The sequence below is a fragment of the Accipiter gentilis genome, chromosome 5 (assembly GCF_929443795.1).
Source record: "Accipiter gentilis chromosome 5, bAccGen1.1, whole genome shotgun sequence".
NCBI lineage: Eukaryota > Metazoa > Chordata > Aves > Accipitriformes > Accipitridae > Astur > Astur gentilis.
The window spans coordinates 32,592,113-32,605,437 of NC_064884.1; the positions used below are offsets into that span (position 1 = coordinate 32,592,113).

The 13,325-nt window shown below is 38.9% G+C and overlaps 1 protein-coding gene across 21 annotated transcripts in view; it reads left to right on the plus strand.

Annotated features, from left to right (window-relative positions):
• SYNE1 (spectrin repeat containing nuclear envelope protein 1) overlaps positions 1–13,325 on the plus strand; it is a 318,475-nt gene that overhangs the window by 225,808 nt on the left and 79,342 nt on the right. For 18 of the 21 annotated variants that reach the window (XM_049801239.1, XM_049801241.1, XM_049801249.1 and 15 more), the window contains 7 exons: positions 2,048–2,221; positions 4,131–4,322; positions 8,715–8,849; positions 9,559–9,665; positions 11,087–11,237; positions 12,074–12,205; positions 12,368–12,523. In XM_049801239.1, coding sequence (XP_049657196.1) covers positions 2,048–2,221; positions 4,131–4,322; positions 8,715–8,849; positions 9,559–9,665; positions 11,087–11,237; positions 12,074–12,205; positions 12,368–12,523 — 1,047 coding nt within the window. The remainder of the gene's footprint in view (positions 1–2,047; positions 2,222–4,130; positions 4,323–8,714; positions 8,850–9,558; positions 9,666–11,086; positions 11,238–12,073; positions 12,206–12,367; positions 12,524–13,325) is intronic. The other 3 variants (XM_049801260.1, XM_049801238.1, XM_049801246.1) reach the window with 1 other exon arrangement.

The following is a 13,325-nucleotide window of genomic DNA, read 5'->3' on the forward strand; positions in this document are numbered from 1 at the left end:
TAGGATTCTGACAGTTACTTTGATACAATAGTATAAATATCCCCCCATAATCCTGGCTTAGAAATACGTATGGTATGTAGACAATATTCAGTAATTTAACCTGTGCATTTTATAGCTCTGATTTCAAAGATAAAATCTTCCAGAATACTACAGGGATATAAATATAGAAATACGGATAGAACAGGTAATGAAAACATTTTGCTGTTGAGGGTGTGGATTAGTAATTTTGTTCTTTCTGTGGACCTAATTTAAATAACTAGACCTTGAGAACTGTTCAGATCTGGATTATTTGAGACACTTAACAACTGTCATTCTTCTTTAAATTATTCTAACATGCAATTATTAATTTCCCATTAAAATTAAGCATTCAGAAAAGCTGTGTGAACACTCCCCTGTGTGAGGGATTTACCCTGCACATACAGGTCTGAATTTCCTTACAGAAGTGTGGTAGGTTGACCCTGGCCAGCAGCCAAACACCCACCCTCACTCCCCTCTCCCGTGGGATGAGGAAAAAATAGAAGGCAGGCAAAAAGACTCACGGATTGAGATAATGACAGCTTAACAGGGTAAGGAAAAGCTGTTCATGCAAGGAAAGGAAAATGAGGAACTTATTCACTACTCCCCCATCAGCAGGCAGAAGTTTAGCCACTTTCCTGGAAAGCAGGGTCTCAGCAGGTGTTAGCAGTTGCTTGGGAAGGCAAACACCATAACCACAAATTCCACCCCCCCCTCCTTCCCCTGAGTTTTATTGCAGAGCATGATCTCATATGGTATGGAATATCCCTTTGGTCAGCTGAGGTCAGCTGTCCTGCTGTGTCCTCACCCAACATTTTGCCCACCCCCAGCCTACTGGCCTTTGTGAGGGGCGGTTGGAAAGAAAGCCTTAATGCTCTGCAAGCACTGCTCAGCAATAGCCAAAACTTTGCTACGTTATCAGCACAGTTTTAGCCACAGTTGCAAAGGACAGCACCGTAGAGGCTGCAGTGAAGTTAACTCCATCCCAGCCAGATCCAGCACAATCTCCTCTTGTTCCATACCATTTGCAGCATGCTCGGGTTTCACATTATCTGATGCATCTAAGTATCCTCTGACCATCCCATTCTATAAGATTCCTGAAATGCCCTCTGCTCTCTCCAGAGCTCTGTATCTCACTTGTACTGGGGAGCCCAGAACTGGACACAGTACTCCAGCTGTGGATTCACCAGTGTTAAGTAGAGGGGAAGGATCATCTCCGTCAACCTGCTGGCAACGCTCCTCCTAATGCAGCCCAAGATAGTATTAGCCTTCTTTGCCCCAAGGCCCCATTGCTGGCTTGCGGTCAACATGGTGTCCATCAGAAGCCCCAGGTCCTTTTCTGCCAAGCTGCTTTCCAGCTTGGGGCCAGGGAGTCCGTGTTGCTGCGATGCTGTTGCTGCAGCAGCCATTGGAGCTTAACATCCTTCCACACCCCTCAGCACAGGGATCCTCCGCGAGGCCGGGCAAGGTAGACAGCTCTTCAGGCTTCTCTTTACCCACAGTGGCTACAGCAAAGGCCCACCAGTACTCTGTTGGGTCCTTGAAATACCCCTCTCATGCCTCTCATGAGAGACAGTAAGGCTATCTAACAGCCTGCCGCTGCCAAAAAAGGCAAAGCTGCTCTCTTTTCCCTGCAGCAAACTCCCGGCTCTCTGTCCCCATGCATCTGTCCCCCTAAGCAAACAGTTCTGTGCTAGTTGAGTAAACTGAGTCTATGTGGGGGAAACCCAAAGGAGAGCAGCAAGAGGAGGCAGAAAAGACCTCACCTTTAGAAGGCTGTAATAGCAGAGATCTATTGAAGGACGTAGAAATACATTGACTGAACTGAAACAGAATTTCAGTCACCAGAAAAACTTGCTCATCAATTGAAAGCAATAATATTTTGTAAAGATTTCCAACTTATGGATGAAAGGGCTTATTATGGCTTTAAAATACTATATAGAAGTTGTGCAAGACAGAGAGGGAAAATTGTTTAAAAGTGATTGTCATGGTTTACTTCTTTTAAAAAGGAAAATATAATTTGTACTTCTAGGAAAAACTGAACGAGCAGCTGGAAGAGCAGCGGCAAGAGCAGGCTCTTCAAAGGTACCGTTGTGAAGCTGATGAGCTTGACCACTGGCTACTCAATACCCGAGCAACGCTGGACACCGCTCTGGTTACTGCTGAGGAACCTATGGACATGGAAGCACAGCTGGTAGACTGTCAGGTAAAATTATCTGTCCTGTAATGTTTAGATGAACAGGATGGATATAGCTTTATCTGAATGAAGAGGCAAATAAGGAGCATTAATGTTAAGACCATTACTGAGTTGGACAAGCCACCATTTTAGTGGGGAAGAAGTTTCTGAGCCCCTTAGCGCCTCAGATATGCTCAGTTGGCTTCACCAATGATTTGTGAAATAAAATATAGCTTGTTCTTAATTTCTTATTAGAGACTGCAAACTGTGCTTTAGAAAGCGCATATAAACGCAGTGGTAGGCAAAAATGATACCCTGGCTGCAAGAACATTGGAAGCTCTACAACTTTCAGAGGGCGTTTTGTTTTGCTTTAAAGCCCTTGTATTCACTTCACTTACTGTTTTTGCTCGTCTCAAGCTAGAGTTGTTGAATAGCTCGCTTGATAGGTATGAAAACACCTGCAGTGTACTTTCCAACTCCTCCCTTTCCAGCTGAAGAACACACTTGCACTAGCAGTGGTGAGTGGACAGTGTTGTGTTTTCTTCAGGAGTAATCCCTACCCACATTCAGCAGTAAAGTATAATCATCAGTAGTTACTGTTTTTATGAATTTAATATTAATCACCCCAGAATACCAAAACAACCCAGGAAAAACATTTTGCTACAATAGGAGTAATTGCATATACTTTTATTAACAAGACTTGGATCAGTCATAATATCCAGATTCTCAAATTAGTGTAAGATTTCCATTTTTAAATGAGAGTTTAGAACTGTATGATCTTTATAATTAAAATTACAAGATAGACAAGAGACAGATGGACAAAAGATCCCTTTTCATATTAAAGAATGAGGATCTCAACTATTCTAGGATAAATGAAAGTTAAGTTTCATGTAAGTCCAATGAATTAAACGTCTAGCTAAATTTCTACCAACACGACTTCATCACTGGAATTTTCAGTGTGCTCAGTCTCAAGTGTTCTTTCATCACCCGTCTTTGGGAGCTTTTTGTTATATATAGATAAATCCTGTGAACTTAAAGAAAGCAGTAATTTTTTTTTTTTAATATAATCTGTAGGAAGCTCAAAATTAAAAAGAACAGTTAACTTTGTGGAAAAGTTAATCCTGCTGTTCTTTTGCTGGTTCTTAAAATCTTAATACAGTAAGTTTATATAAAGTCCTGCATTTTTTCCACTTTTTTAGAGACTGTGCCCTTCTTATCCTGCACACATTCCTTCAGGAGAAATATTTGTTAAGTTTATACTTGATGATTGTTGTGGAAACAACAGGCTAGTTTTTGAGCAAGAATTGTATGAGCTTTGAGTTTGGAAGATCAAAATATGCACTATGTCTGTAATACATGAATGGTTAATGGAACATCAGGAAAGTAGCTTTTGAGAATAAACATGCCAGAGATTTATCACTTTAAGACTCTCTTTAGACTAAAGAGGATTATAGAGAAATCCTTAAGTCCATCATGCACCAATCAGAAAGAGCAAATAGTGAGAAGACAAGCTTATCAACGCAGCCAGAGCAACACATAGGAGGAGGTAGGAAGCATTTCGCTAAATGTACATGAAAGAAGAGGGAAGAAGTAACTCTAGCTGCGTGCTCTGTTTCTTGTCATTATGGATGTCAGTCTAGCATCTCAGCCACCCTTACCATTAACGTGCAAATAAAGAGCATCTCCTCTACAACAAATCCTTTGTTTCAAATAATTTTTTAATTTCCTGTTTTGAAAAGGGTTGCAAACAGAAATGGCAAATACAAACATTTGCAAGCATATTCCAAAGGACTCTGAAAGGGACTGGAAGGCAAGGCAATGATAACCTGACCTGCCCTTAGCTTGGCGACGGGTGAGGTAGGCCACCGGCCGTCTTGCCAGAAAGCGTGACAGATGCTGGAAAATGTATGAATTTGGTTCTTTGTTTTTGCTGCTGCAGAACATGCTGGTTGAAATAGAGCAGAAGGTGGTAGCCTTGTCAGAGTTGTCTGTGCACAACGAGAACTTGCTTATGGAGGGGAAGGCTCACACCAAGGACGAGGCAGAGCAGCTGGCTGTGAAGCTCAGGACGCTGAAGGGCAGTCTCCTGGAGCTGCAGAGAGTGCTTCATGACAAACAGATCAACATTCGGGTAAGTGGCTCTTTCCAACTGGCTTCACGATGGGCAGGAGGTTGGGGGATTTCATAGCAGTTTTGTGCAACTAGGAAAAGGACTAAAAGTATTTTACTGATTTAGTTTGAGCTATTCATCTTTACATAGTAAATGGAATTACACTCCAAAACAAAAAACTGCCTAGCAAGTTTCAGCTTATCGTTTTCAAGTTAAGCACTTCGTAGTGAAACAATCCTAACCTCACTATCTTCACTGAAAGGACAATAACAAAGTAGATTGATGATTAGCTTGGTCTGGATATACTCTGTTCCTGTTCCCAGTCCCTTTAGATTGTGTGTGCTCTGGGGCAGGATCTTTCCCACAACAAAAGAACAATCCTAAATACATGCTTTCCTCCATACAGCGTGCACAATGCAATGAACAGATAACATCAAGATAATGAAACATTTTTAAATATGGCTAATACTTAGTGGCGTCATTACACTAAACAAAATATTATATAAGCAAAGATACATTTAACCTCAGTCTTGTCCTAGGTTTCTATTCCTAACAGCATTGGTCTGTTTATTGCCACTAGTTTATTTTATTTAACGGTTGGTTTTGGTCATTCTTTAGGTTAAACTAACACGTGAAGAACCGAATACATACAAGAAACCTAACCATGTAATGTGACTGGCTGGTTTTGAATTTGCTTGGCCTGTTGTGACTTCCTCCCTCCCTTTTCTTTTACTTCTTTTCTGGGATTTGCTGTGCAAACATGATAAGCTTCAAAGATTTCTAGCTTGTAATGCGGATTAAAGTCTACTGAGAGGTTAGCTTGAAAAGTCATTTGACGTGCTAAGTACTATTTTTAGACCAAAGCAACTGCATAACTACAAAACTTACCATACCATCACAAAAAAAACCCCAAAACCACAACAAACAAACATTAAAAAACCCAGCAAAAAAAACAAAAGGCAGGGAAGGAAAAAAACCCAGATATTTATTCCTATTGCCTCTAAGATGAAGTAACTTTAATGTTATTCTAGCATATTAAACATCATAATTAGGCAAATAAAAAGTGTTACCAACAGCATGTAGGCATATAATACTATATTCTGATATATTACTTGTGAAGTGAAAAGACATCACAGACTTTTTTGCTTAATTTTAAAATACGCATGCTACATTTTAAAATTTGCTGCATTTTAAAATACAGTGGTGTGATTTAGTTTACTCAAACTTTTAAAACAGATTTTTGGATGCTTTTCTAGTATTAAAAATAACAACAAAATAGTTTCCAGATGTAAAATATGACTCATTTAAGATGCTGCATGCATGCAAGACTTAAGTTTCTTTACAAATTGCAAGCCTTTTTTGGACTGCATTTATGAATCATGGAAGAAAATAGATAGAGGCAGCATAACATCTTCAAATTTTCATTGAGCAATTTTTTTTCAAATGAGAAATTCTATAATGTCCTTTTTCAAACAATCAGGCATAAAGTATTACTTATGGACTGAAGCTCAGAGCATCAGATGCCCTAAAATGCACTAACTTTATCCACTGCCATTATTAACCCTGAGAAACATTACGTGCTAACAGCACTGTTGCTCATGCGTGTAAGAAACTCAGACTTACACATGTCTCTCAGTGTACTGTTAACCGTGTAATTGCCCAGAGGCATAGAACAACCTGCACCAAGGAAAGGAAGGATCCTCCCAGGTTGCGCTGCAAGACCAAAAGCATTGTAAAGAATGAGCTATATTTTCCTTAAAGCAGTATTTCAGCATATCTTTTATTCCTGTGGCACAAGGCTTTTTAGGAGCCAGTGTGAGATTCTGTGACTTCCTTGCAGCAATTTCAGTTTTCCTTCTAACTTTAATTGATTAATGTCATTAATGATGTGGAAAAAATGATTTGGAGACCAACTCCTTTATTCATAAAATAAAGCAGTGAAACTAATCAGAAACATGCTTCATCAGGAGAGTTCCAGACTACATTGATTCCAAATGTAGCGTTTTTCAAGCACCTTGAAAGATATACAAATCATTGCCTTATTACTGTTATCTACTAAATTCTGTGACTTAGGGGCAATAAAAATAAATAGACACCTTATAAAACAAAGAAGTAAAATGGATTCTGCAGTAAAAAAACCCAGATAGTGCTTCTTTAATTTTTATTACAAAGTGTAATTGTGGGAGGAATGACTTCAGTTGTACAAGACAAATATGCCTGATATAAGTTTGTACAATTCTGAATCCTTTGAAAAGTCAATTTTTATCACCGTTTTCTTCAGGGATTTTCCAGTTATTTCTGTGCTGGAGTGGACAGTCCCCAGGAATGACAGCTTCAAGCACTTATTTCCCTGGCTATTTAAAGGAAATGTAATACAGTACCTTCAGACAGAATTCAAATGAGAATGCAAGTGTGTTTTTTAAAAACTTATATTCTGTGATTTAAGAATGATAAAATCTGCTTCACAAATAATTTTTATTTTAAAAGTATGCACAGTGACATACTTGCAAAACCTCTGTGCATCCACAAGTGCCACAATCCCTTTTACACTATTTGCTATTGCAGGAACTGTGGGACTACTATTTATTTGTCTTAGTATAACTCCAAAACTGAAGCTTCTCAACCCTCTTCCCAGAGAAGAGGAGACTCAAAATCTAACTGAAATCAATCAGTCTGCCCAAATCCGATGGAGAACTAGTTACTATTCACTAAAGGAATTCACAAGTTGAATGGCTATTGTCCCTAGAGCATATAAAATGAAGCAGATTTTTTTTACAGTTTACAGAGATGATTGTCTTTTTTCTCATTTTTAATAGAAAAATTCAAATTCCAGACCCTCTTTATCCGTCACATAATATTTTCTTTGCCTAGTCTGATATCCTATAATGACATTGTTCACACTCCAACCACATCAACTTTTCTAGAAACTTGTTCCTACAAAGTAAAGTACCACACTTTACCTCCAGACTGAATCCTTAGTGAAACAAAGCTATTTCATAGAGCAAGAGCTAATGGTTCTTTCCAGCTCTAGGTACCTGCCTGCCTGTTTTGCTCCTCTTACAGTTTATATCCTCTAACACTAATCAGTCCTTTCAACTCCAGTATACTTGTCATCCCTTAAAATTGAAATCTTACACCTAACTTCTACTATTTAGCAAAACACTGCTGTTTCAGTGCCTGGTGCCAGGGACACTGGTCACAGAGGTCTATCCCAGTTGTTAGTATAAGGAGCACCAGTTGAGGCAAGAGGGGTTTCCTCAGATGCCTTTGGCCCTGCTGGTCCCTGCCTGATTTGACACAAAGGCTCTCTGGAAGGTGGAACATGTTTTTGTTTTGGAGACTCTGCTGTAATGCCTGAACCATTTGGTGTTCTTAGTCTATTTAGAATAAGAGCTGAGTAATAGGCAAAATATGAATCCTACAAAAATGAGATATGTAGACAAAATGGAAAGGGAATTAAGCCCCAGCTTTAGCTCTAGAGGAAAAAAAAAAAAAAAAAAGCAGCACTATCTCTACAGTCATTGCATGCCTGCAAGTAAAATTAAATAAATCCAGAGAGGTGTGTAGGTGTGTAGATAGATAGAGCTAAGTAGCCAGACCTACAAGTATGTCTTTAACATTAGGCCTAGTGTGTTAAAATCCCTACATTTGTATACATTGGCTGCTAAAATAATTTAAATTTACAGCCAACATGGATTTCAAAAGTCAAGAAGTTGATAAAGCATTTTTTGGAACCGTTAAGGCATTTGCTCTTTTTTGCTTTGCTTACACAGAAAGCCTGTCTAATCACTCATGTGGAAAAACATAATGATAGAAGTATGAAGTGAAGGAACTGTTGCTTTTGCTGTTCTATTATAACATTCTGTGGTTTGGTCTTTCTTATTGTCTTTACTGTTTGTATCATATAATCTGCTGTTAACTGACTGTGTTTCTGCCAACCACGGATAGAGTTATGTACTTACTGATAAGTAAATTTTGACCAGAATGACAACCAGAATTCTCTCATTTTTAGTTATACAAAAAATTGGCTTTAATTAGACTAAAAATCCAGCAGAAACAACCCGTTGATTCCCTGCATTGCCAGTTATATCTGCACCCTTCATTACAGATCAGTGATGGTTTTTAGAAGCGCAACAGTCTTCAGAAACACATCAGTCCATGGTCTCTGGTCTCTGACTCTGCTAAGTGCAGTGGTGCATGTTTATTTTTACATTCTTAGGGATGCTTTCTTGCTAGTAACCAATGACCAGTAGAAGTCAGAAATCTAAGGCCATTGCTTACTTCAAAATTTATGTGAGCCAGCAGCTTGAGAGGTGAAAGGTGGCACATGTGTTTTTAAATTGATGAGCTGGACCTGCCAGCTCTCTAGCAATATAAGAGATTTTGTAAAATCTTTATTTCTTTCTCTTAAAGCAGGGATCATTACAAGAAAAGGAGGAGAGCGATCTGGACTTTGTTTCCTCACAGAGCCCCAGTGTCCAAGAATGGCTGGCACAAGCAAGAACCACTCGCTCACAGCAACAGCAAAGCACCCTGCAGCAACAGAAAGTTGGTGTTTTGCATTTCTTTTCCCTCCATCTTTAGACTGTGCTTGACACTGTAGATGAACCATTCTTTTTAATATTTCCACTGAAATCTTCATATTTACACTGTTTCTTACTCAGTGCATTTGTAAAGATGCATCTGAGGTCACTATTTTAGAGCTGTAAGAGCCAGGCAGACTAGACACCATGGGTGACCATGGTCAACTCACTTAATCACTCTGTACTTCCATTGTCCATTAGTAAAATTAAATTGAATGAACCCTTAAAGTTACTCTAAGGAGAAGATGGTATTTGCTCAAAATATCAATCAACATTGTCATTATAGAAGCAAAGATACACACATTACAACTTATACTGTGTTGCATGATACACAGACATCCTCACCAGGTTAGGTTCCAGCAACTGCATTGCATTAGTTAATTAGTTCAACAACCTGGTTTATGTATCCAATTTTTCTGTGTCCCTGGGTGGAGATTTTGCACTGCTTTTGGTGTTCAAGCAAGCCATATGAGAAATAGCTCAGCTGTCTTTCCAGAACATGGTTTAGTGGGCATGGATGATGGTTGGACTCAATGATCTTGAAGGTCTTTTCCAGCCTAAATGATTCTATGATTCTATGATCTTTGTGTGACAGTTATGCAATCTAGATGTACCCTTCCAAGGCAAAAACTCTGTCTGAGGTTTGTTTTGGGTTTTGTAACATGCTATTCTAGGAGCTGGAACAAGAGCTAGAAGAGCAGAAGAATCTGCTTCGGTCAGTAGCATGCCGTGGAGAAGAAATCCTAACACAGCAAGGTGCTCCAGAAGGCCTATGTATAAGGTGTGCTTTCATCTGGTCTTCTGCAAAGTGAATTTCTTTGACTGTGCTTTGTCATCCTTATGTTTACATCCCTCTTCTGCATATAATCCTCTAATTTTTTTTTAAATCATTCTTATACAGCACCTAAGATACTGGAGTCCTGGTTTATAATTCAGGGGTCTGATAATATAGTTACACAAACCATTTTGTGCTAATAGATCATCTTCAGCAGTTAGATATTCCTTTTATTCCTATTATCAAGCATCATGCTAAAATTACAAACTAGCGGGATTCATTAGACAAGCAGTGATCAGTTACTATAGCTTTATGGTCCAGCATTGGTGTGTGAATCATAGCTGATCTCTAAAACATTGTAGTCTGCCATTGATACCAGATCTTCCCAGATGGGATACTCATTGCTTAATTTTATTTTTCCTGCAGTTAGTAAATATTTTTCTTTTTGAAGCCTTGTATATTTCAGATTTAATCTCTGGTGTGTATTTTCTTGCACACTTGCCCATTTTGGGTAGAAGTAGATGTCTATAAAAGCCTTGGCTCTGACTGAGAGACTTCTGCCATAGAGAAGGCAGAAGAAAACTACTGCCTATGTGGACCTTCAGGGAGCAGAAAGGGCAAGGTCTTGGGAAGAGGAAACCAGGGTGAAAATTATCAGCTTAAGAATCAAGTAACAGTCAACCCTTCAGTTAAAATACTTCCTTGAGGTATCTCAGTAGTAGTGAGCACCTTTGTGGCTCCTCCAGCATGCCAAAGTCTAGAACATGAGCGTAGTTCATGGGACAGCAGAACCAAGACTCTTGCATAAGGAATGTAAACTGTACTCAGTAACCTCTTTTCCTCAACATTTGTGTTAATTCATTGTGGGTTTTTTATTATAATGCCAGAAAGTACTTATTTCCTTCTGTTTGAGGCTTACTTCTGTCACATGATGTTATAGTATAGAAACCAACAAAAAAATCAAACACAAAATGCTGAACTTCATTCGCTGTTTACCAAAGCTAAACTCATACACTTGTCCTGCATTGAAATGTCAGGGTATGTCTGGCATTTTGAGAAAGGCGGTGAGGAAGGAGTCAGATAATTATTTTTTTTAATTTATAATTTCATGCTTTGAAGTAAAGCTTCTTTAAAGGTTACATTTCAATATAGTATATATTCAGTCTGATTTGGGTTTTTTTACTTAATATGGATACTTGCAACTCTAAACTGTTTCTCAGAAAGTACATTTTATCGTATCAGGCAAGAACTTCTAGCTGTTACAAACCAGTCTTGTCTTACTATCTGGAAAAAAAAAAAAAAAAGCTGAAGCTTTAAAAAGTAGTACTTGATTTAAATGTAGAGTTTCCTAATTGAAAGATGAAATAAACACATTATATAGTAATACCTTTTGTATATGTTAAACCTTTATGCATCTTCCCATTCAGTGAGAAGCCTGATACACTCTCTGAGGAATTAGGCTTGGAAGGTGAGAAGCCATCACCTGAAGAACAGATGAAGGTGAAATGGGAAAGCCTGAACCAGGAATTCAATACCAAGCAGAGACTGCTCCAAAAAACTTTGGAACAAGAACAGCTGGTAGCTATTTTTAATTTCTCTTTGCATTTTCTCTATGAAAGCAGTTGTCACAACATGAGATACAGTATGTGCATAACAGATGCATTGATGAGATGTAGCTAATGCAAAGAATATGGAACAATTTATTTTTATGGCATCTTTAAAAACTATTAAATATTGGCACTAGCACTGCTCTTGTTCAAAGTGATTTGAACTGCACTACCATTCAGGTGAATAAACTAGGAAGGAAGAAAGGGCTCAGGCAAAATTCTGATCTACTTACCTAACCCACAATAATTCTGTAACGAATCATCCTTCTGGAATTGACGAGTACTCTGGCAAAAACTTAGAGGAAAAAATGGTATTTTCAGTTTGAATTTATTGGTTGCATTCAATCCTTAACCTTAGTGGGTATGTGACAAAGAAGCAAGTGATTTCAGCCACAGAACTTTTACTGAAAGAAACAGAGATTAATCAACTAAACTGGGGACAAACCAAGATCTGTATTAACATACATCCTCCAATTTATTGTTGGTAGACGCAGGCCCGCTATTCTTTATATAACACTACATTAAAATCAGCTTCCAGAATTCTAAATATCTTGTATTCATTCAACAGTAGTTAAGTAATTTTTTGGTAAAAATAAGTCATTACTATTTCTGGCCACAAGTAATTATTCTGCACTTCTAGTGAACCTCCTGTTGAGCAACCTCTTATTCAAGATAATCACGACACGGAACAGTCGTGGGAGGACCATGAGCATTATTTGGTGATATCCTCAGTCAGCAGTAGAATCTGTATAGCTGAATTTTGTGCCCTATATGGTAGAAGCATCCTAATTAGTATTTCTCTCTCAGCCGCTTTGCAGCAGACCAAACAGACTGATATCTGGAATGCCTTTGTATAAGGAGGAAGGACAGGATGGAGATAAATCAGTGTCACCAGTATTGGTCGAACTGAATCAGGCCTTTGAAGATGTGTCATCTGAGGTAACATTTCAATTGTCTTTACACCTATCCTCCAGCAGAGCCACATTTACAATGAAAACTCCTCTAGCTCCCACCTGGAAATCCAGCCCTTTCCCAAATATTAGATGTTAGAAAGAGTATCTTGTACTTCTGCTCTGGACTTCTCTGGCTCCTTTTGCCCAGGCTGGACGGGTGGAGGAGAGCCTGCATCTTGAACAGAAGCTGTATAATGGTGTCACAGCCACCTCGTTGTGGCTAGATGGTGTGGAAGAACAGGTCTTTGTTGCTACAGCTCTGTTGCCAGAGGAAGAAACAGAAACATATCTCTGCAAGCAAGAGGTAAGGAATCCATGAATAGGACTTTCTTTAAATTACCAATAAGGATACATTTTGTGTAGTGTTTAGAAAGAAAATATTAGAATCCTGGATAAGTGACATGTCACTGTCATAATCTCTATGTAATTGCAGTATTCTAGTGATAGAAGTAACTTTATTGACTGCGTGGAGAATGTTGAAGAAAGCAGCACTTGACCCAAATTTTACCTGGTCAGAAGAGAATTAAGCATAGAGTCTTTCTTCTGTTTAACTTCTTTGCTAAGCATTAGCAAACACTACGTTGTTAAAATTGACATTAAGTGAAAAAGAGGGAGGAATACTCTGGGATATAGAAACAGTATAAATTCATCAATGTTAAATGGGGCAGGGGGAAGAGGGGGAGGGGGACAGTGTGGAAGGGAGAGAGCAGGGGAGAGGGAGAAAGAGAGTGAGAGGGGTGATAGGATGAGGGGTAATGGTTTTAAACTAAAAGAGCATAGATTCAGACTAGATGCGAGGAATAAATTTTTTACACTGAAGGTGGTGAAACAAAAGAACAGGTTGCCCAGGGAGGTGGTAGATGCCCCATTCCTGGAAACATTCAAGGTCAGGTTGGACGGGTCTTTGAGCAACCTGATGTAGTTGAAGACATCCCTGCTTATTGCAGGGGTGGTTGTACTGGGTGACCTTTAAAGGTCCCTTCCAACCCAAACCATTCTATGATTCTACATCATTTTGTTTCAGGAATTGTTTTCCTCAGAGCAGTCTGGGGTCTTCTTACTGTCAGAGATACTGTAGCTGCATAACTTTGTCTAGCGTGTCTATA